The sequence below is a fragment of the Salvelinus alpinus genome, chromosome 1 (genome assembly GCF_045679555.1).
Source record: "Salvelinus alpinus chromosome 1, SLU_Salpinus.1, whole genome shotgun sequence".
In the NCBI taxonomy this organism is placed as follows: Eukaryota; Metazoa; Chordata; class Actinopteri; order Salmoniformes; family Salmonidae; genus Salvelinus; species Salvelinus alpinus.
The window spans coordinates 20768335-20790476 of record NC_092086.1 but is presented as its reverse complement, the minus strand read 5'-3'; the positions used below and the strand labels follow the sequence as shown (position 1 = coordinate 20790476).

At 44.2% G+C, this 22142-nt stretch overlaps 1 protein-coding gene and 1 long non-coding RNA gene across 2 annotated transcripts in view; both read right to left on the bottom strand.

The window, feature by feature from the left end:
- Window positions 1-22142, bottom strand: part of LOC139579785 (uncharacterized) — a 98812-nt gene that overhangs the window by 1866 nt on the left and 74804 nt on the right. The gene's annotated exons all lie outside the window — the stretch shown is intronic.
- LOC139539919 (glycogen [starch] synthase, muscle) lies at window positions 3-20758 on the bottom strand (the record flags this gene model as incomplete). Its single annotated transcript, XM_071343324.1, has 14 exons — window positions 20582-20758; window positions 16189-16307; window positions 15163-15344; window positions 13236-13427; window positions 8832-9017; window positions 7997-8141; window positions 7512-7629; window positions 4650-4770; window positions 3243-3349; window positions 3058-3117; window positions 1418-1610; window positions 814-940; window positions 413-508; window positions 3-148 (listed from the first exon to the last, which is right to left on the bottom strand). Coding segments are annotated over exons 2-14 (1791 nt in total), but the record flags the coding sequence as incomplete, so codon positions are not given.

The following is a 22142-nucleotide window of genomic DNA, read 5'->3' as shown; positions in this document are numbered from 1 at the left end:
CAGTCCAGAAGGTCACTCAGGCGCTCGGTGCGGTTCCGCTGGATGATCCTGGCGCGCCGGCTCTGCTGACAGAACTGGAACAGGTACGATGTGAGCTGGTTACATGACTCATCAACCCCTCTGTACCGTCGATCAAGGATGTAGATTCCTGAGGTAGAGTACAACAGCATTAGTCCAATCTACTGGAGATCAGTTGGTAGAGAACGGCGTTTGTAATGCCAAAGGTTGTGTGTTCAATTCCCGCTGGAACCACCCATACGTACAATGTATACATGAATGACTGTCTCTTTGGATAAAAGCCTCATCTAAATGACATATCATATTGGGACCATTACTTCTCTAAATGTAGAATGTTTAATCAGCCCCTTGGAAGACACTAAACAACCTTGACTTGGACATATTCTGAACACACCGTATGCTGAGGGATCCGCTATGTGTTCCTCCATGAAGCAGCCAAACCCAGAGAGGTTGGTAGAGATTGAGGGGATCCCCATGACTGTACACTCAGCTGAGAGAAAGAGAGATTGAAGTAAATATACGTGTATATGCCATACAGCCAATGTACAAGACAACCATATCTCTATGGTTCATAATATCTATAAGAGTCTTCCTGGTGGTTCATAGTATCTATAAGAGTCTACCTGGTGTATATCCCCATGGTTCATAGTATCTATAAGAGTCTACCTGGTGTATATCTCCATGGTTCATAGTATCTATAAGAGTCTACCTGGTGTATATCCCCATGGTTCATAGTATCTATAAGAGTCTACCTGGTGTATATCCCCATGGTTCATAGTATCTATAAGAGTCTACCTGGTGTATATCCCCATGGTTCATAGTAAGAGGGGAACACTCCAAGATGGCAGCCTCTTACAAACTCTTCATAATCCATCGGCAGGAGGGGAGAGGTGGAGGACAGGAACTCTGGGTGGAAGATCACCTAAAAGGATGATGGGAAACACAAATGAAGCAGGGGATGAGGACAGAGTTGACCAGATGAAAGAGATGCACTTCTGCCATATTATTTACACCAGTTTCACAAGTCTTCCAATCAGTGCAGAAGGGGAAGAGAGGAATTATTTTGAAGCAGTTGAACCCATTTGACCCCCAGCTCTGCAGCGGGCTGGGCAATGGTTTCTAGTCCAGACTGGCCTGTGCATCAGTCGTAGGATAGTGTTATAGGAATGACATTTGTGTGACGGGAGGGACCAGAGCAGAGCACAGTGTGACGGTTATGTATTTGTAAAGTGTCAGTATGGCCCACATGCCATCTCACTAGCAAATGAGGACACAATGGCAATGAGCCTCTGGCCTTTGTGTTTTTATCCTGGAGAATTGTTGACATAGGCTATGTAACGTCGTCTCCAGCTGGAGCTGCCTAGTACTTTTAATTATCTAATTAATTCAATCAATCTACCTTGACGCGGTCGGCAGAGCTGTTGAACAGGCCGATGCGGCGAATGCACGTGAGGATGGGGTCGTTGCTGTCCTCCAGCATGTTGTGGGTACAGATGGGAGGCTGGCACTGCCTCTGGGTGGCAAAGATGGCACGCTTCATCATGGTGAAGTCGTCCTTGTCCAGCATCTTGGACACGTCCGGCAACTGCCCACTAATCCAGCACAAAGGTAGATTTTACTAAGAGTGTAAAATACAAACTAGCACAAAAGCTCTGATGAAGGCCAAGAGGCAGACACATAAGCTTGAATCAAATGTGTGTGGGTTTCCCTTCTCTTTAACTAACACAAAGGTATTCATACAAACTGTAGTCTATAAGTTCTCTTACAGTAATAATGGTTCAAGTACAGGGATTCCTATGGGTTTACAGAACAGTGATTGCTATGGGTTTAGAAGACAGTGATTACTATGGGTTTACAGGACAGTGATTCCTATGGGTTTACAGGACAGTGATTCCTATGGGTTTACAGGACAGTGATTCCTATGGGTTTACAAGACAGTGATTCCTATGGGTTTACAGGACAGTGATTCCTATGGGTTTACAGGACAGTGATTCCTATGGGTTTACAGGACAGTGATTCCTATGGGTTTACAGGACAGTGATTCCTATGGGTTTACAGGACAGTGATTCCTATGGGTTTACAAGACAGTGATTCCTATGGGTTTACAGGACAGTGATTCCTATGGGTTTACAGGACAGTGATTCCTATGGGTTTACAGGACAGTGATTCCTATGGGTTTACAAGACAGTGATTCCTATGGGTTTACAGGACAGTGATTCCTATGGGTTTACAGGACAGTGATTCCTATGGGTTTACAGGACAGTGATTCCTATGGGTTTACAGGACAGTGATTCCTATGGGTTTACAGGACAGTGATTCCTATGGGTTTACAGGACAGTGATTCCTATGGGTTTACAAGACAGTGATTCCTATGGGTTTACAGGACAGTGATTCCTATGGGTTTACAAGACAGTGATTCCTATGGGTTTACAAGACAGTGATTGCTATGGGTTTACAAGACAGTGATTGCTATGGGTTTACAAGACAGTGATTGCTATGGGTTTACAAGACAGTGATTCCTATGGGTTTACAAGACAGTGATTGCTATGGGTTTACAAGACAGTGATTGCTATGGGTTTACAAGACAGTGATTGCTATGGGTTTACAAGACAGTGATTGCTATGGGTTTACAAGACAGTGATTGCTATGGGTTTACAAGACAGTGATTGCTATGGGTTTACAAGACAGTGATTGCTATGGGTTTACAAGACAGTGATTGTTATGGGTTTACAAGACAGTGATTGCTATGGGTTTAGAGGACAGTGATTCCTATGGGTTTACAAGACAGTGATTCCTATGGGTTTATAAGACAGTGATTCCTATGGGTTTACAAGACAGTGATTCCTATGGGTTTACAAGACAGTGATTCCTATGGGTTTACAAGACAGTGATTCCTATGGGTTTACAAGACAGTGATTCCTATGGGTTTACAAGACAGTGATTCCTATGGGTTTACAAGACAGTGATTCCTATGGGTTCATACAGTTCTTGTACTGGTAGTTCAACAGCACAAATGGGGATTCATAGAGGTCCACTTACACCAGCAGTGATTCATAAAGTTTCTTTCCGAAGCGTTCTTTCACTGTGTGAGCGGTATCCCTGCCATGGGGATGTTAAAACAGAGTCAAGTTATTAGTCACTATAAATACATACGTTTACTTATTTTCTCACATGCAAGTGTCTCCCTCTGTGGCAGGAAACAGCCATGATGGTGTTGTCATTACCAGAGCTGCTTCCTGACTGCTTGGCCTTTCAGCGTCTCCACGTTGAAGTTGTTGGTCCGCGCAGGCATGATGAAGAACGCAACGACAGTCACATCGCTGTGGTTGACCTGAGGGAGAGAGAGGAGGCAGGGAGGGAGTAAATACCTGCAAGATTCTTGAATACATCTAACTAACCGACAGACAGGCTGGTAGACAATGGGTATGTACACTCACACAGGCACACAGTGCATTCAGAATGTATTCAGATCCCTTGACTTTTTCCACATTTTGTTACGTTACAGCCTTATTCTGAAATTGATTTAAAAAACAATAACCCATAATGACAAAGTGAAAACAGGTTTAGAAATGTTTGCAAATGTATAAAAAAATATTTTTAAAATACCTTATTTATATAAGTATTCAGACCCTTTGCTAGGAGACTCGAAATTGAGCTCAGGTGCATCCTATTTCCATTGATCATCCTTGAGATGTTTCTACAACTTGGAGTCCACCTGTGGTAAATTCAATTGATTGGACATGATTTGGAAAGGCACACACCTGTCTATATAAGGTCCCACAGTTTACAGTGTATGTCAGAACAAAAACCAAGCCATGAGGTCAAAGGAATTGTTTGTAGAGCTCTGAGACAGGATTCTCTGGTCTGATGAAACCAAGATTGAACTCTTTGGCCTGAATGCGAAGTGTCACGTCTGGAGGAAACCTGTCACCATCCCTACGGTGAAGCATGGTGGTGGCAGCATCCTGCTGTTGGGATGTTTTTCAGCGGCAGAGACTGGGAGACTAGTCAGGAACGAGGGAAAGATGAACGGAGCAAAGTACAGAAAGATCCTTGATGAAAATCCGCTCCAGAGCACCCAGGACCTCAGACTGGGGCGAAGGTTCACCTTCCAACAGGACGATGACCCTAAGCACACAGCCAAGACAACGCAGAAGTGGCTTCAGGACAAGTCTCTGAATGTCCTTGAGTGGCCCAGGCAGAGCCCGGGCTTGAATCAAATCGAACGTCTCTGGGGAGACCTGAAAATAGCTGTGCAGCGACACTCCCCATCCAACCTGACAGCTTGAGAGGATCTGCAGAGAAGAATGGGAGAAACTCCCCAAATACATGTGTACCAAGCTTATAGCGTCAAACCAAAGAAGATTCAAGGCTGTAATCGCTGAAAAAGGTGCTTCAACAAAGTACTGAGTAAATGATCTGAAGATTTTTTGTTGTTGTTGTAATACATTTGCAAAAATGTCCCAAAACCAAAAATCAATTTTAGAATAAGGCTGTAATGTAACAAAATGTGGAAAAAGTTGAGGGGTCTGAATACTTTCCGAATGCACACACATCCTCTGATGCACGTGTGTACACACACGCAGTGCCGGACACACACACACAGTGCCGGACACACACACACAGCTTACTCTCAGTAGATAGTTGAGTCTGGCCAAAGCCTCCAAGAAGATATCAGCTCCTTTGTTGCTGAACTCATACCTCCCAGCGATGAACAGGAACAGACACTTGTCCAGGTTGAAGTCCAGGTGCCTGGCGGGTGGGACAACAAAAAACATTCAAGATGAGACCAAATGATGCAATCCTGACATCACCTGACCACATGTCCAGACCAGGGTCAGGGTCAATTTCATTTCAATACAGTCCTCAATGCTTCTCTGTGAGAATTGATATTGTAATTCAGGTTATTTCCTGTATTGAAATGGAACTGACCCCAACCCTATCATTCATTTATTCCCTTCTCCACAATCAAGATTTAAAGCATTAAAATGAAGGTTGGGGTATCTAGAATTAGATAACGAGAATCTTAGCAAATTAAAGGAAAATACCACTCAAACTATATTTTGGCATTTGTTTAACTAGTACACTGTTGATACTGTCCCAAAATGTCAGCAAGCAAGTTTTTTTTGTGTGTGTGTAGTCAAAGGCTACTTTGTATTTACCTTTTAATTGTCTTTCCATCTACCTGAAAACAGTTAGCGATGCTAATGAAAGTCTAACGGCTAAGTGCACAGCAGGGCTTGACATTCAGGTAAATTTGCAAGACACACTGGGCCAGTGCCAACAAAGCTACTGGCCCGAAGAAAAAAATACAAAATCTGACAGCAGGTGATTTTATATTTAATTTGTGGGCTGAGCAAGTCGCCTATACAGGGTTCATACAGACATTGGCAGGTCAAATTCAAGGACTTTAAATTACTTTTTCAAGCACTTAAATTGTAGGCAAATTTTAAAGGAGCTACATTTTATGTCATTGTTGTAATAGCCTATAGAAAAAAATCCCCCCAAAAGTATGCATTTCCACTATGAATAATACTTAAATAAAAAAATGGTATTATGGATTGACATTCACATTACTTTTACATTCTAAAATGTCACAATAATGTGGACATTGCCTGACTAAATAGGCAACATGCTCCCGACACAAACACACTAATGAAGTCTGTCCATGTGGTAGTCTTGCTCAGTCTCGCCACTTAAAAAAAAGTTAACCTTTATTTAACTAGGCAAGTCAGTTAAGAACAAATTGTTATTTTCAAAAGACGGCCTACACCGGCCAAACCCGGACGATGCTAGGCCAATTGTGCGCCGCCCTATGGGATTCCCAATCATGGACGGTTGTGATACAGCCTGGAATCGAACCAGGGTGTCTGTAGTGGCGCCTCCAGCACTGGGATGCGGTGCCTTAGACCGCTGCACCACTCGGGAGCCCCCGTGTTGAGTTCTTGTACCATGTTTTCAAACGAGAGAGCGACCAAAAACCGGGTTCCCTTTGTAATGGAACGCTTTGTATAAAAAAAACAACAAGTTGAAGCAAACATATCTTTCTCATAATAACCGCATATGGTTTTACCGCAACAGACTTCAGTTGAAACAGCGGGAAACAATCGAAAGCACCTGAATCCCTCATAAAAACTGATCAGAAATGAAATCACGTAATAATTATATTGGAGCAGTAGAAGTGTTAAATCGGCTACCATAACCAATGACTTCTCAACAACCAAATAGTCGAGAAGAAATGTCTGATTTTCAAGGTAGGATATTCCATGATGACTGAATTGCGCATCGCCAATATTCAAATAAGACTTTGAACGTTTTACCTGGGTTGCATACCCATTCTGGCCTTAGCATTTACTGGTAGATATAACTTGTAACATCTTTCCTACTGGTTTCCTCAACACAACAACCAGCTGTTTCAGAGCTGCGCGCTCTTTCTGCGCATCAGATTATCTATAGGCCGTGTGCAGCGCGAGTGATAAATAACCGACATAACGAACGAAAAGCTTTGGGAATCCATTTTTATAAATAAATTATATAGCCTAGATTAAAACTAGCAATATTAAAATATGTTTTCCACTGGCCAGGGGTCCACTGATGGAGGGTTTCTAAACCTCCCCTGTAAGTCAAGTCCTGACACACACAGACAGGGGCGTTCCCGTGACGATGTTGCCTCTTCAGAAAGTGGATTTATTTTTGGTCAATTGCACATTACTGTTTCAATAAATCATGATAAAAAAAGCTATGCAACTGGCACTCTTGCGAAAATGTCACTGGCACCCTTGTGACCAAAACATGTGTGTCGCACTGTTTTGGTCACAGTATCAAACCCTGAAAATGATAGTGTCAATAAGGTTCAAGCAACAGGCTGTTTCTAGGGTTGTCTATTAATATGATAGGGTTAGGGTTGTCTAATATGATAGGGTTAGGGTTGTCTAATATGATAGGGTTAGGGTTGTCTATTAATATTTACATTACATTTAAGTCATTTAGCAGACGCTCTTATCCAGAGCGACCTACAAATTGGTGCATTCACCAATATTATAGGGTTAGGGTTGTCTAATATGATAGGGTTAGGGTTGTCTATTAATATGATAGGGTTAGGGTTGTCTAATATGATAGGGTTAGGGTTGTCTATTAATATGATAGGGTTAGGGTTGTCTATTAATATGATAGGTAACGCTCCCATCACTGGGCAAAAACTGGTTGAATTAACATTGTTCCCACATCATTTAAACAAAACAAATATCATAATGTTGAATCAACAAAAAAATCATCAACATAAGGGAATTTCTGATTTTCTTCACCCAACTTTGAACCTAAATCCAATGTGATGGAGATCATGTTTTGTTGAAATTGAAATCAAATTGAATTCACATTAGTTGACAACTCAACATAATGAAAATCAAAAATAGACATTGAACTGACATCTGTGCCCAGTGGGTCAGCAGTATGTATATATAGTATATTTGTGTTTGGGTGGTGACCCCACTGACCCATAGAAGTGACCTCTGATGAACTCCTGGATACGGTTCTTGCTCTGGGCGTGCAGGTTCTGGAACTCATGCATGGCAGAGAACTTCTTCACGTTCAGCCCGTTAGGGGTGATTATGTCTGTGGGGTGGGGTGGCGGGGGAGGAGGAGAGAGTGGAAGAACAGGAGCGGTAAAAGGGAGAGGGAGAGAGGGAGAGAGGGAGAGAGGGAGAGAGGGAGAGAGGGAGAGAGGGAGAGAGGGAGAGAGGGAGAGAGGGAGAGAGGGAGAGAGGGAGAGAGGGAGAGAGGGAGAGAGAGGGAGAACAGGAAAGGGAGAGAGAGAACAGGAGACGGCGAGGTAGAGATAACAAGAGAAGAGAGGTAGAGATAACAAGAGAGGTTAGCCAGACAGTCAACTAAGAACAAACAAAGAGGTTAAAAGGTTAAAAAACAGAGACTTGACTGGAATTCCTGTGACAGGCATACACACACACGCACACACACACACCTGGTTTCCTCTTGAGCAGGTGCTCTGCCTCAACGGCTGTGATCTGAGAGACGGTGGTGAAGACATGAGCGCAGCGTGCCGCTGTCCGCTCCAGACAATACCGATGGTAGATCTGTCTATCCCCCGCCTCCTTATCCACGTTGAACTGAGACACAGAGAGGACAATTCCAAATCGTCAATTCCACTCACCAAGACTAAGCTATTACCTACTATGAGATAAAGTTAATTGAATAAATAACTTGCAAAAAAATGTATTCTCAATTATTTTTGATCATAAAACAAAGCTTATCCAATCCTATCTGATCTAGAGTAGTGGCTATGGTGAAGAGGCTGGGAGACACTGACCCACAACGTTCAGCAGTTGTGGGTCAAGTAAATAGCACATCAAATAAGTGCTTTCACTGTTTTAGTGGAGAAATCCAGGGTCGATGAAACAGGACAGACTAGATGCTAAAAACCAACATGGTAAAAATGCTACGGTCCTGCCCGCCCCACCTTCCACACACTTACGTAACTCTGGAAGGATCAGATTGGTATCATCAGTCTGGTAACAGTTCCCTTTCAGATCTACACTAGTGAATACTAAGTAGGGGACTAGGGTAAGGGGTTGATTTATGATCAGGGCAAAATATACTAGCTAGGGTGACAACTGACCTTCAAACAACCTAGAATGACCCACAACACTTACTGTGAGGTCAGTTACCTGTAAATGATGGTGAAGATGCACAAAGACAGAACATAGTAAACATGACATCCCAACCCTGACCAACACACACCACACATCACGACATCATCACATGTGTACACACAAACACACCCACACAGATGCACTCACATCGGCGAGGTTGTTGTAGAAGTCCACACTGCCGGCACACAGGTAACGTCCCAGCAGGGTGGCGTGGGTGGTGAAGATGGTTGCCACGGGCAACTGTCTCTGTCTGCATAGCGCCAAGCCCAGGCCTGCCAGCCACTCATGGAAATGGGCCAGGATATGGGGAGGCTCCTCACACTGCGCTGCATACTGGAGGAAGACAATGTGGGATTACTACAATGGTCCAGCATACTGGAGGAAGACAATGTGGGGTTAATATAATGGTCCAGCATACTGGAGGAAGACAATGTGGGGTTAATATAATGGTCCAGCATACTGGAGGAAGACAATGTGGGGTTAATATAATGGACCAGCATAGTGGAGGAAGACAATGTGGGGTTAATATAATGGTCCAGGATACTGGAGGAGGACAATGTGGGGTTAATATAATGGTCCAGCATACTGGAGGAAGACAATGTGGGGTTAATATAATGGTCCAACATACTGGAGGAAGACAATGTGGGGTTAATATAATGGGTCAGGATACTGGAGGAAGACAATGTGGGGTTAATATAATGGTCCAGCATACTGGAGGAAGACAATGTGGGGTTAATATAATGGTCCAGCATACTGGAGGAAGACAATGTGGGGTTAATATAATGGGTCAGCATACTGGAGGAGGACAATGTGGGGTTAATATAATGGTCCAACATACTGGAGGAGGACAATGTGGGGTTAATATAATGGGCCAGCATACTGGAGGAAGACAATGTGGGGTTAATATAATGGGCCAGGATACTGGAGGAAGACAATGTGGGGTTAATATAATGGTCCAGCATACTGGAGGAAGACGATGTGGGGTTAATATAATGGTCCAGCATACTGGAGGAAGACAATGTGGGGTTAATATAATGGTCCAGCATACTGGAGGAAGACAATGTGGGGTTAATATAATGGTCCAGCATACTGGAGGAAGACAATGTGGGGTTAATATAATGGACCAGCATACTGGAGGAAGACAATGTGGGGTTAATATAATGGTCCAGGATACTGGAGGAGGACAATGTGTGGTTAATATAATGGTCCAGCATACTGGAGGAAGACAATGTGGGGTTAATATAATGGTCCAGCATACTGGAGGAGGACAATGTGGGGTTAATATAATGGTCCAGCATACTGGAGGAAGACAATGTGGGGTTAATATAATGGACCAGCATACTGGAGGAAGACAATGTGGGGTTAATATAATGGTCCAGGATACTGGAGGAAGACAATGTGGGGTTAATATAATGGTCCAGCATACTGGAGGAGGACAATGTGGGGTTAATATAATGGTCCAGCATACTGGAGGAAGACAATGTGGGGTTAATATAATGGTCCAGCATACTGGAGGAGGACAATGTGGGGTTAATATAATGGTCCAGCATACTGGAGGAAGACAATGTGGGGTTAATATAATGGTCCAGCATACTGGAGGAGGACAATGTGGGGTTAATATAATGGGCCAGCATACTGGAGGAGGACAATGTGGGGTTAATATAATGGTCCAGCATACTGGAGGAAGACAATGTGGGGTTAATATAATGGGCCAGCATACTGGAGGAAGACAATGTGGGGTTAATATAATGGTCCAGCATACTGGAGGAAGACAATGTGGGGTTAATATAATGGTCCAGGATACTGGAGGAAGACAATGTGGGGTTAATATAATGGTCCAGGATACTGGAGGAAGACAATGTGGGGTTAATATAATGGTCCAGCATACTGGAGGAGGACAATGTGGGGTTAATATAATGGTCCAGCATACTGGAGGAAGACAATGTGGGGTTAATATAATGGTCCAGCATACTGGAGGAGGACAATGTGGGGTTAATATAATGGTCCAGGATACTGGAGGAAGACAATGTGGGGTTAATATAATGGTCCAGGATACTGGAGGAAGACAATGTGGGGTTAATATAATGGTCCAGCATACTGGAGGAAGACAATGTGGGGTTAATATAATGGTCCAGCATACTGGAGGAAGACAATGTGGGGTTAATATAATGGTCCAGCATACTGGAGGAGGACAATGTGGGGTTAATATAATGGTCCAACATACTGGAGGAAGACAATGTGGGGTTAATATAATGGACCAGCATACTGGAGGAAGACAATGTGGGGTTAATATAATGGGCCAACATACTGGAGGAAGACAATGTGGGGTTAATATAATGGTCCAGCATACTGGAGGAAGACAATGTGGGGTTAATATAATGGACCAGCATAGTGGAGGAAGACAATGTGGGGTTAATATAATGGGTCAGCATACTGGAGGAAGACAATGTGGGGTTAATATAATGGGTCAGCATACTGGAGGAAGACAATGTGGGGTTAATATAATGGGTCAGCATACTGGAGGAAGACAATGTGGGGTTAATATAATGGGCCAGCATACTGGAGGAAGACAATGTGGGGTTAATACGGAACCTTATACAGAATACTGTTACTAATGAATTGCAACCTTGCACTGACACAAGCCATTATTAAATCTGGCTAGAACAGTGGTCGCCAACCGGTCCATCTTCAAAGCATTTCTAGTCTATTAAATATTTCTGTAGAAAAGCCAACGAACGATAAAGGCTTACGCTCCTTTTTTAAATCGTGTTGAGCTGTTGCTGGTAGGTGCACTTGATTCAAAAGTCTTGCGCACCGGGTAAGCAAAGTCTTCCCATGAGACGAACTCTGCATACCCGGCAAATCTGTGACTAAAACGAGTGCACCTACTGCGCTGCCCAATTGGAAAGCTCAAATCACTGTGGCTACAGAGCTTCCATGACCCTGGCCACAGCCAAGTGTAATAGGCTACTAGTCTACGTAAGATTTAATCACTTTTAAAACCATGACAACAGAGACTGTCAACGAATACAGCAAAGAGCTGCTGTTTTTATGAGTGTTTAAGTTATATTCAGCTCTGTCACTGTTTATATTCAACACTATTAGAAAACGCGCATCTCCGTACTTCTGCTCGGGCTGCAGCTGCAATGAATGAGTAGCCAAGTATCGATAGCCCTGCGTGTTTTTATTATTAGCAGCTCGTCGTGTCAATTTTAATATTAAGGAATATTTCACTTTCTCTGGTCATAGGAACAACATGAATTTGTGCATTAGGCAGATGCGGTGCGACCGAGTTTGGCCATCAGGTGGAAGACGGTGTCCCCTCTCTCTGGTCAGTCTCACCCAAGGAAAGGAAGGAGAGAGCAGGGACCGTGAGAGGCGGTTGGGAAAAATCGTTTTGAACGGTCATCTAACTCGGAATTCCAAGTCGGAAACTCGGGCATCTTTCTAGAGCTCCGACTTTCCGACCTGAAGACCAGTGACGTGGTGATTTGACCTCGTTGACCGTCTGATGCAGGTACCATCAGTCCAGTAAAATAAACAATACGGTTATTTAAATTCATGCCCCACAATGACTCACAAGTGCTAAACCAACTGATCTATTTTGTTATCAAAGCTCGAGTTTTGAAATATAATATGGTCTGATTAACAATAATGGCAGGCCAATCATATAGCCAATATGCTGTGATAATGTATTAGGCCTACTGCCCAAACCTCATTCCTACTAAACTGTGTGGGTTAATGTAAATAAAACAATCTGAGCAGTAGATCTCAGCTTGCTTTTTGACTGTGAAAGTGATCTTGACTCAGAAAAGGTTGGTGACCACTGGGCTAGAACCACCTACTTCCCTGTTATAACAGTGAGCCGTGTGTAGGCCACACCCCCCCAACCCATTATCCCTGACCATCCCTGGCATCAACCCACCTCTCCTAGTAACCCATTATCCCTGACCCTCCCTGGCAGCAACCCACCTCTCATAGTAACTCATTATCCCTGACCCTCCCTGGTAGCAACCCATTATCCCTGACCCTCCCTGGCATCAAGCCACCTCTCCTAGTAACCCATTATCCCTGACCCTCCCTGGCAGCAACCCATTATCCCTGACCCTCCCTGGCAGCAACCTACTTCTCCCAGCAACCCATTATCCCTGACCCTCCCTGACAGCAACCCATTATCCCTGACCCTCCCTGGCAGCAACCTACTTCTCCCAGCAACCCATTATTCCTGACCCTCCCTGACAGCAACCCATTATCCCTGACCCTCCCTGGCAGCAACCTACTTCTCCTAGTAACCCATTATCCCTGACCCTCCCTGGCAGCAACCCATTATCCCTGACCCTCCCTGGCAGCAACCCATTATCCCTGACCCTCCCTGGCAGCAACCCATTATCCCTGACAGCAACCCATTATCCCTGACCCTCCCTGGCAGCAACCCACCTCTCCTAGTAACCCATTATCCCTGACCCTCCCTGGCAGTAACCCATTATCCCTGACAGCAACCCACCTCTCCTAGTAACCCATTAACCCTGACCCTCCCTGGCAGCAACCCACCTCTCCTAGTAACCAGGCGGTCAAGAAGCCAAAGAGGACGGCGTCGTTGGCCTCGCGGTCGAACCAGGGCACCCCGATAGAGAAGTTGTCCCACAACTCTTTTTTCCACTTATCCAGGTTCCAGGCAGTGAACGCCACATCTATCAGCACCACGTATGGACTGCCCTCAATCAGCCAACGACCAAAGTACACCTGGGGTGAAGAGAGATGGGGGGGAGAGAGAGAGAGAGGGGGAGAGAGAGAGAGAGAGAGGGGGAGAGAAAGAGTGTGAAAGAGAGAGGAGGGGTGAGAAAGAGACTGGGGTCAGTGTTTTTAAAGTAGCTTGCTAGCCAGGCAGACATGGTCTGGTGCTGTTAGCCATAGTGTCGCTACATAACTAGCATATCTTCAATGTGGTCACAGTCTGGACCTGGAGTGTTTGACATGTATATGTTTATTCGTCGTTGCCCAGTACAGAGAATTAAAAGACAATTTCCTGTTGTTTATACCACAAAGAACTGGGAGCTTACACAATGACTTACACAAATGTTCCACAGCTTCCAGTCCTCAAGTAAGGACGATTACGATTAGGGCACAGTATCGCTCTCCTCCAATCAAATGATCTGACCTCACTACACACGGCTTTCCCATGGTGCACTGCACTGCTAGAATGCCAAGGAGTGACTCAGCATGGCACACACACATATGAACTACACATGCACACTACAGACTGCCTACTAGAAATAGACAGCAGTGTGTGTGACACTGATACAGCCTTTAACCTTTTAACAGAAATACCAGAGATTAGAACGACAAGGACAGAGAGTGAAGGATAGAGTGAAATAAAGAGAGAGAGAAAGAGGGACACTATGTGTGTGTGTGGACGTGTTCAACTATACTTGTGGGGACCAGAAGTAAACATATGTATTTTTGACCAACTGGGGACATTTTGTTAGTCCCCACAAGGTCAAATACTATTTCTAGGCGGTTTATGGTTAAGGTTAGAATTAGTGCTAGGGTTAGAATTAAGTTTAGGGTTAGGAACTAGGATTAGGGTAAGGGAAAATATGATTTTGAATGGGACTGACTTGTGTGTCCCCACAAGGTTAGTTATACAAGACTGTGTGTGTGTGTGTGTCCTGGGAAAAGGCCAATGCCATGGACCAGTGTCAGGTGGGGTCTTGGGGTGCACAGGGGCTTTTGAGGCAAGGTTGACGTCATGAAGTAACTGATCAAACCTTTTTAAAAACTGAAGGACACTGCTTAGAAATGCTTAAAATGGAATAATACTGCTTTTAACCTCATCATAATCCCCAAAAACTTAAATTGCAAGGACGTGAATAAGTTATGTATAGCTAATGTTTTTTTCTGTTGTTGTCAACGTCACGATCGAGAACCAATGGTAATTCAGGAAGCTGTACACACACAGGCTAGTTGAGGTAAAGATTCTAATTAGAAACTTCACACTGGGTTCTAATAAGTTAGTTTTAGTCTCATGGATTTATACTCCTTTGCTGCATTTGGTGCTAGTTGGTGCTAATGTTACATGTAGCTCCTTTAAAGCGACAATCTGCAGTTTGGTAAAAAGCTATGGACGCAAGGACTGACCATCCATGATATAACACATAGTTTAAACCATGTTTGATTTATACGGTGTTTGTTTATGTTTACAAACATTGGAGTAAATCAAGCTTATATATTGTGGGTTCAGTTAAACTAAGCTCATGAGGCATTTATATAAGTTATATTCTTAAAGAATCAAAATGGGTACATATTAACTTCTAAGTCCAAAAATGGATGAAGCAACTGCAGATTTCCCCTTTAAGTCCTTTAATAGTGCCAGCAAACTGGTGTGGATCTCTGTGTGGGTCTCTGTGTGGGTCTCTGTGTGGGTCTCTGTGTGGGTCTCTGTGTGGGTCTCTGTGTGGGTCTCTGTGTGGGTCTGTACCTTACATCCACTGGAATTCATCTTGTCTATGGCTCTCTTAAGGGCAGGGTTGGTGGGCTCGATCAGCTCCACCTGGGTGCGGACGTTACTCTCCACGTACGGACCAACCAGGAAATAGTTTTCTCCCCATTCCTCTGCCGTCAGACGGGCTTTGGTCTGGATCACTGTGTAAATCCCACCAACTGCACAGAGGCACGGACCAAGATTTATTACTAATATACTGTCGTTACACACAGAACCGAGAGTTATTACTAATATACTGTCGTTACACACAGAACCGAGAGTTATTACTAACATACTGTCGTTACACACAGAACCGAGAGTTATTACTAACATACTGTCGTTACACACAGAACCAAGAGTTATTACTAACATACTGTCGTTACACACAGAACCAAGAGTTATTACTAATATACTGTCGTTACACACAGAACCGAGAGTTATTACTAACATACTGTCGTTACACACAGAACCAAGAGTTATTACTAATATACTGTCGTTACACACAGAACCGAGAGTTATTACTAACATACTGTCGTTACACACAGAACCAAGAGTTATTACTAATATACTGTCGTTACACACAGAACCGAGAGTTATTACTAATATACTGTCGTTACACACAGAACCGAGAGTTATTACTAACATACTGTCGTTACACACAGAACCGAGAGTTATTACTAACATACTGTCGTTACACACAGAACCAAGAGTTATTACTAACATACTGTCGTTACACACAGAACCAAGAGTTATTACTAATATACTGTCGTTACACACAGAACCGAGAGTTATTACTAACATACTGTCGTTACACACAGAACCAAGAGTTATTACTAATATACTGTCGTTACACACAGAACCGAGAGTTATTACTAACATACTGTCGTTACACACAGAACCAAGAGTTATTACTAATATACTGTCGTTACACACAGAACCGAGAGTTATTACTAATATACTGTCGTTACACACAGAACCGAGAGTTATTACTAACATACTGTCGTTAGACACACACAGTGATACCTTTGTTGGCCACCTCCCATGCGATCTCGAAGAGGACAGCGTCCTCCAGGTCAAACTCCTCATCCCACTCCTCCAACCCCGACAGGGAGGTGATGGACAGGCTGCGAGCCAGAGGCATGCTGGGAAGGAAGAACAACACACATGGTTTAGACATGTCATGAGAGACACATTGTTTTTTGGAAGGAAGGGTATATTCAGCTGGCAGAGCTAAAATAGCTGAAGATGTACAGTTAGACATGGGGGTCATCATTGAGGTGGAAAAGAAATGGGGTTAGGAGTAGAGTCGGTGAGGTTAAGGGGTGAGGTTTTAAAGTTACCATTGGTCAGGAGTAGAGTCGGTGAGGTTAAGGGGTGAGGTTTTAAAGTTACCATTGGTCAGGAGTAGAGTCGGTGAGGTTAAGGGGTGAGGTTTTAAAGTTACCATTGGTCAGGAGTAGAGTCGGTGAGGTTAAGGGGTGAGGTTTTAAAGTTACCATTGGTCAGGAGTAGAGTCGGTGAGGTTAAGGGGTGAGGTTTTAAAGTTACCATTGGTCAGGAGTAGAGTCGGTGAGGTTAAGGGGTGAGGTTGAAAAGTTACCATTGGTTAGGAGTAGAGTCAGTGAGATTAAGGGGTGAGGTTGAAAAGTTACCATTGGTTAGGAGTAGAGTCAGTGAGGTTAAGGGGTGAGGTTGAAAAGTTACCATTGGTTAGGAGTAGAGTCAGTGAGGTTAAGGGGTGAGGTTGAAAAGTTACCATTGGTTAGGAGTAGAGTCAGTGAGGTTAAGGGGTGAGGTTGAAAAGTTACCATTGGTTAGGAGTAGAGTCAGTGAGGTTAAGGGGTGAGGTTGAAAAGTTACCATTGGTTAGGAGTAGAGTCAGTGAGGTTAAGGGGTGTGGTTTTAAAGTTACCATTGGTTAGGAGTAGAGTCAGTGAGGTTAAGGGGTGAAGTTGAAAAGTTACCATTGGTTAGGAGTAGAGTCAGTGAGGTTAAGGGGTGAGGTTTTAAAGTTACCATTGGTTAGGAGTAGAGTCAGTGAGGTTAAGGGGTGAGGTTTTAAAGTTACCATTGGTTAGGAGTAGAGTCAGTGAGATTAAGGGGTGAGGTTTTAAAGTTACCATTGGTTAGGAGTAGAGTCAGTGAGGTTAAGGGGTGAGGTTTTAAAGTTACCATTGGTTAGGAGTAGAGTCAGTGAGGTTAAGGGGTGAGGTTTTAAAGTTACCATTGGTTAGGAGTAGAGTCAGTGAGAATGTGTGTGCTCACTTTCCAGCGTTTTTACATATCAGTATCCTGACCTCCAAATCAATGTTGATGTAAATGAACAATAAAGTCATTTCTTATTCTTATCATTAGCGTACCGCTGGTGGGACAGCCTTTAATATCTGCTGGTTGAATATACACTATTTTAAAGCATAATTAGAAGCTATACACAGCTTGTTTACATTGTCTCCTATGACAAAGAGTATAATGCAGTGGTGAGATAAAGATGCAGAAGGAAATGTCTCTGTTTGCTGCCCCAAAACAGAAGAGTTAACATGAACACACTGTATGACATGACTGACTCAACATCACAACCCAGGTCATCTAAGAGTGTGTGTGTGTGTGTGTGTGTGTAAAAAGTACTGTATCCAAATCTGATAACTTGATCAAATGACACCAATGATGCTATAGGCCCATAGTATTTGGTCAGTGGTACAGGGGGAACTTTCTAGACTTAAAAGACATCATGAGTCATCACCATGCTCTGTACCCCCAAACAACCACCCATAAACAACCACCCATAAACAACCAGACCCTGGGAGTGGTCTCCCTAGGCAGATGGGTTGCCTCCCACAATGTTAACAATGTTCCAGCATAGGTCTGGGATTTTTATTTTACCTTTATTTAACTAGGCAAGTCAGTTAAGAACAAATTATTATTTACAATGACGGCCTAGGAACAGTGGGTTAACTGCCTTGTTCAGGGGCAGAACGACAGATTTTTACCTTGTCAGCTCGGGGATTTGTTTTTGCAACCTTTCGGTTACTAGTCCAACGCTCTAACCACTAGGCTACCTGCCGCCCAGATTGCTAAGACCATTGAGAGAGTGGATGGTTACAACTACCTCAGTCACTCAGCTTAGAGAGAACTGGGACGTCGTGGTCTAAAAATATGTCAGTCAAAAATGATTATTTATATTTTATTTCACTTGGTCCCCACACCCCTTCAATGGTAATTTAGTCTGTTGCTCCCCCTAAGGTCACCCCCCCCCGACAGTCTTTACTCTGCCTCCACCCCAATGGACATGTATTTATTCATCACTGCTACAGTTATTACTGTGTCCCCATCTATGCTGCTATAGTCTATGTGGCGGGGGATATATATATCACACACACAGAACACACACACTTCTTCCACATTGCTTGCTCTTTGGGGATTTTAGGCTGGGTATCTGTAGAGGTATTTGTGACAGCTGCTGATGTCAAAAGGGATTTATTCAATACATTTGATTGACTGATTCACTGGTCTACTTTGCAAACTGAGAAGGCTGGATCAAAATGACGTCAGAATGGGAGAGTTGGTTTATGTTGAAATGAGATGTGTTGAGACCAGGACATCGGTTGGAGAGCAGTGGGGCAGCTGAGTGTTTGGCTCCTTCACGGCCCAAAGAACTGCCAGACTGGCACACACCTTCATTCTTTAAAAAGTCAATGAGAAGAGGCTGTTCCAACTAGCTCTTCTGTGTCTTATGGGGTTCTAGGACTGTGTGTGTGTGAATGAGAGAGACAGTATGCAGTGTGTGTGCATATGAGTGTGTGTGAGAGAGAATGTGATCTGTGTGTGTGTGAGAGAGAGAGTGAAATATTTGTGGAAGTACAGTCATCAACTGTAATGTCGAGTAGTGGAAGAAAAGAGCAGGAAATGTAGAAAGGTGGGGGGAGGGAGAGGACAGGTAGAAGAGGTGGGGGGAGGGAGAGGACAGGTAGAAGAGGTGGGGGGAGGGAGAGGACAGGTAGAAGAGGTGGGGGGAGGGAGAGGACAGGTAGAAGAGGTGGGGGGAGGGAGAGGACAGGTAGAAGAGGTGGGGGGAGGGAGAGGACAGGTAGAAGAGGTGGGGGGAGGGAGAGGACAGGTAGAAGAGGTGGGGGGAGGGAGAGGACAGGTAGAAGAGGTGGGGGGAGGGAGAGGACAGGTAGAAGAGGTGGGGGGAGGGAGAGGACAGGTAGAAGAGGTGGGGGGAGGGAGAGGACAGGTAGAAGAGGTGGGGGGGAGGGAGAGGAAAGGAAAGGTAGAAGAGGTGGGGGGGGAGGGAGAGGAAAGGTAGAAGAGGTGGGGGGAAGGAGAGGACGAGGAAGAGATGGAGGGAGCGAGAGGATGAGAGAGGTGCAGGTGGGTGCTGAGTAGAGCCTAGGACCAGGAAGTTACTACACTATTTTAGTGACATGTTCTGACCAGACAATCTTGTCATGCCAGAGAAATACTGAATGTGACACACACCCCTCAGCTTTTGTGAAATAGCTTGGACAACAAACAATGCTGGTGACACACAGCACCATGATGAAATATTGCAGGGTGATTTACGACACTAGTTGCAGCAGCCCACGGGTGGTTGACTATTGGCATGCTGTGGCTCAGGCAAAACCAACTCCCATGGTTTCAGACTGTTGTTGGCCATGTAGAGACATTTCATATAGAGACGGTCATAATACTGTAGTGTAACACACTTGTGATGATCGAACAAATGTTCTCCCTCTTTTTTTTTTCTCTCTCTCACACGAGCCAATTTGATGAATGATAGAGTTGTAAAAGACAGAGGAGACCCACTCGGCCCAGGGCAGGGTAATATAAATCATATATGATAATCTACGTCACACTGACCATGTCTGAGGCTACTTTCTCTTCCTGACTATGAATGAAGTCCATTATACATCCTAAAGAAGCCTGTAGGGCTGCCTGGGAACAGGTTGATGGCTACTAGTACTGTCTGAGGCTACTTTCTCTTCCTGACTATGAATATAGTCCATTATACATCCTAAAGATGCCTGTAGGGCTGCCTGGAAACAGGTTGATGGCTACATGTACTGTCTGAGGCCTCCTCTTCGCTCGTGCCGCTCAGTCACACCTCCTCTTCGCTCGTGCCGCTCAGTCACACCTCCGACACAAACACTCCAGCAGCGATCAACACACTATCATTTATAAATATGAAACACCGCTTTGTTACTAATAATGATTACAATGTAACGTGTTTACTGTCATCCGTTACATTGCGACGACACACTGTATCAGGAAAGACTGCTTGCCCAGCCAGAACACAGTGTGACTATGACAGCAAACACATCGCGATGCAGAGGACGCTCTCCTTACCTCGGCAATAATACACGTACTCATAGGCTATACGTTCCAGAAAACATGGAATTATCATCAGGTTACTTACCCTAAACCGGTGTCGTACCAAGTTCGGTAAAGCAAGCTATGGCAACATTGGCATCTGTTTCAATCAATCAACAAAAAAACTTGAGATAGCAGAGGGGGCGGAAGCCTCACTCGAATGCTGGAGATCCACATTGGTTTAATGCACAGTATGTCATGTTGATGGACAAAATGAACTAACCCCTGTGTGCGGATTACTGCACGTAAGGGGGCGGGGTTGTATCGGTAAAAGTACCGCCTTCTTTTCACATTATTTATGAGATGGCGTTCTTGACCCCTTGATTTCTATGGGGTACAGGCCCCGCCCATGGGAAATGGGTCGTTTTCACAAACCAAAATGTATAATTGGTTTACTGAGTTCACTAACACGGACTGTGGTTGGTGGACTTTGTTGTCAATCGAAGGAGAGGGAATCGTGAGCAGCGTGAGCAACTGGTCTGTCTTTTTTTATTTTTCAAAGAGGAGAGAAAAGGGCAAGCAAGTTATTTATAATGCTCGTTGAGTGTCAGATTGGAGTATAGCGGAAAGTACAACCGACAACGTGACTACAGAATGACATTTGACCATGCAGCAAGCCCCGCTCTCAGTTCTTATTAACTGTGAAACCTTACCTAACTTATAGTTTTTCCTCTTGCATGTCTCTCTGTCTCTCTCTCCACACACACGTCATTGCCCACATGGGGCATGTGCCCCCTCAGATTTGCAGGTAAAAAAAAAAATACTACTAGCCAACTAGCAATTTTATAAAGTTGGCTTTAGCTAGCCCAGATGGGTTCCCAATCTCCCAACCTCCAAGAAGCTAGATGCTTTTAGCAACGGTAGTATTTACACACTAGCCTTGTTAGGAATTAGCTTGCAAAGCCAGAAGTTCAATTTACTATGCAGATTGTCCGTAGGGTTGGTCCTAATGCAGGGGGGAAATTGAGATATATTTTTTAATAGAACATAAATTAAACAGACTTTTCAAATGTCTGTCTGTTGTAGACCCACTTCCTCTTCGCTTACTTCATAATTAAAGTTCTGCACGTGCGCCATACCTGCAACAAAAAAATCCAGAACTTGTGGGGGACTTTTATTTTGAAATGAGGAAAGCCGAAAGGAACTGACTTCGCTGAGGAACTGCATGGGTCTACAACAGACCCACGTTTGGAAAGTCTGTTTAATTATAAGTTCCACTGATGCAATCTATTGCACTCCACACTGCCCTTTCCTACCTGGACAAAAGGAACACCTATGTGAGAATGCTATTCATTGACTCAGCGTTCAACACCATAGTGCCCTCAAAACTTATCAATAAGCTAAGGATTCTGGGACTAAACACCTCCCTCTGCAACTGGATCCTGGACTTCCTGACGGCCCACCCACAGGTGGTAGGTAACAACACATCCGCCACACTGATCCTCAACACAGGGGCCCCTCAGGGCTGCGTGCTCAGTCCCCTCCTGTACTCCCTGTTCACTCATTACTGCATGGCCAGGCACGACTCCAACACCATCATTAAGTTTGTCGATGACACAACAGTGGTAGGCCTGATCACCGACAACAACGACGAGACCTGGCCGTGT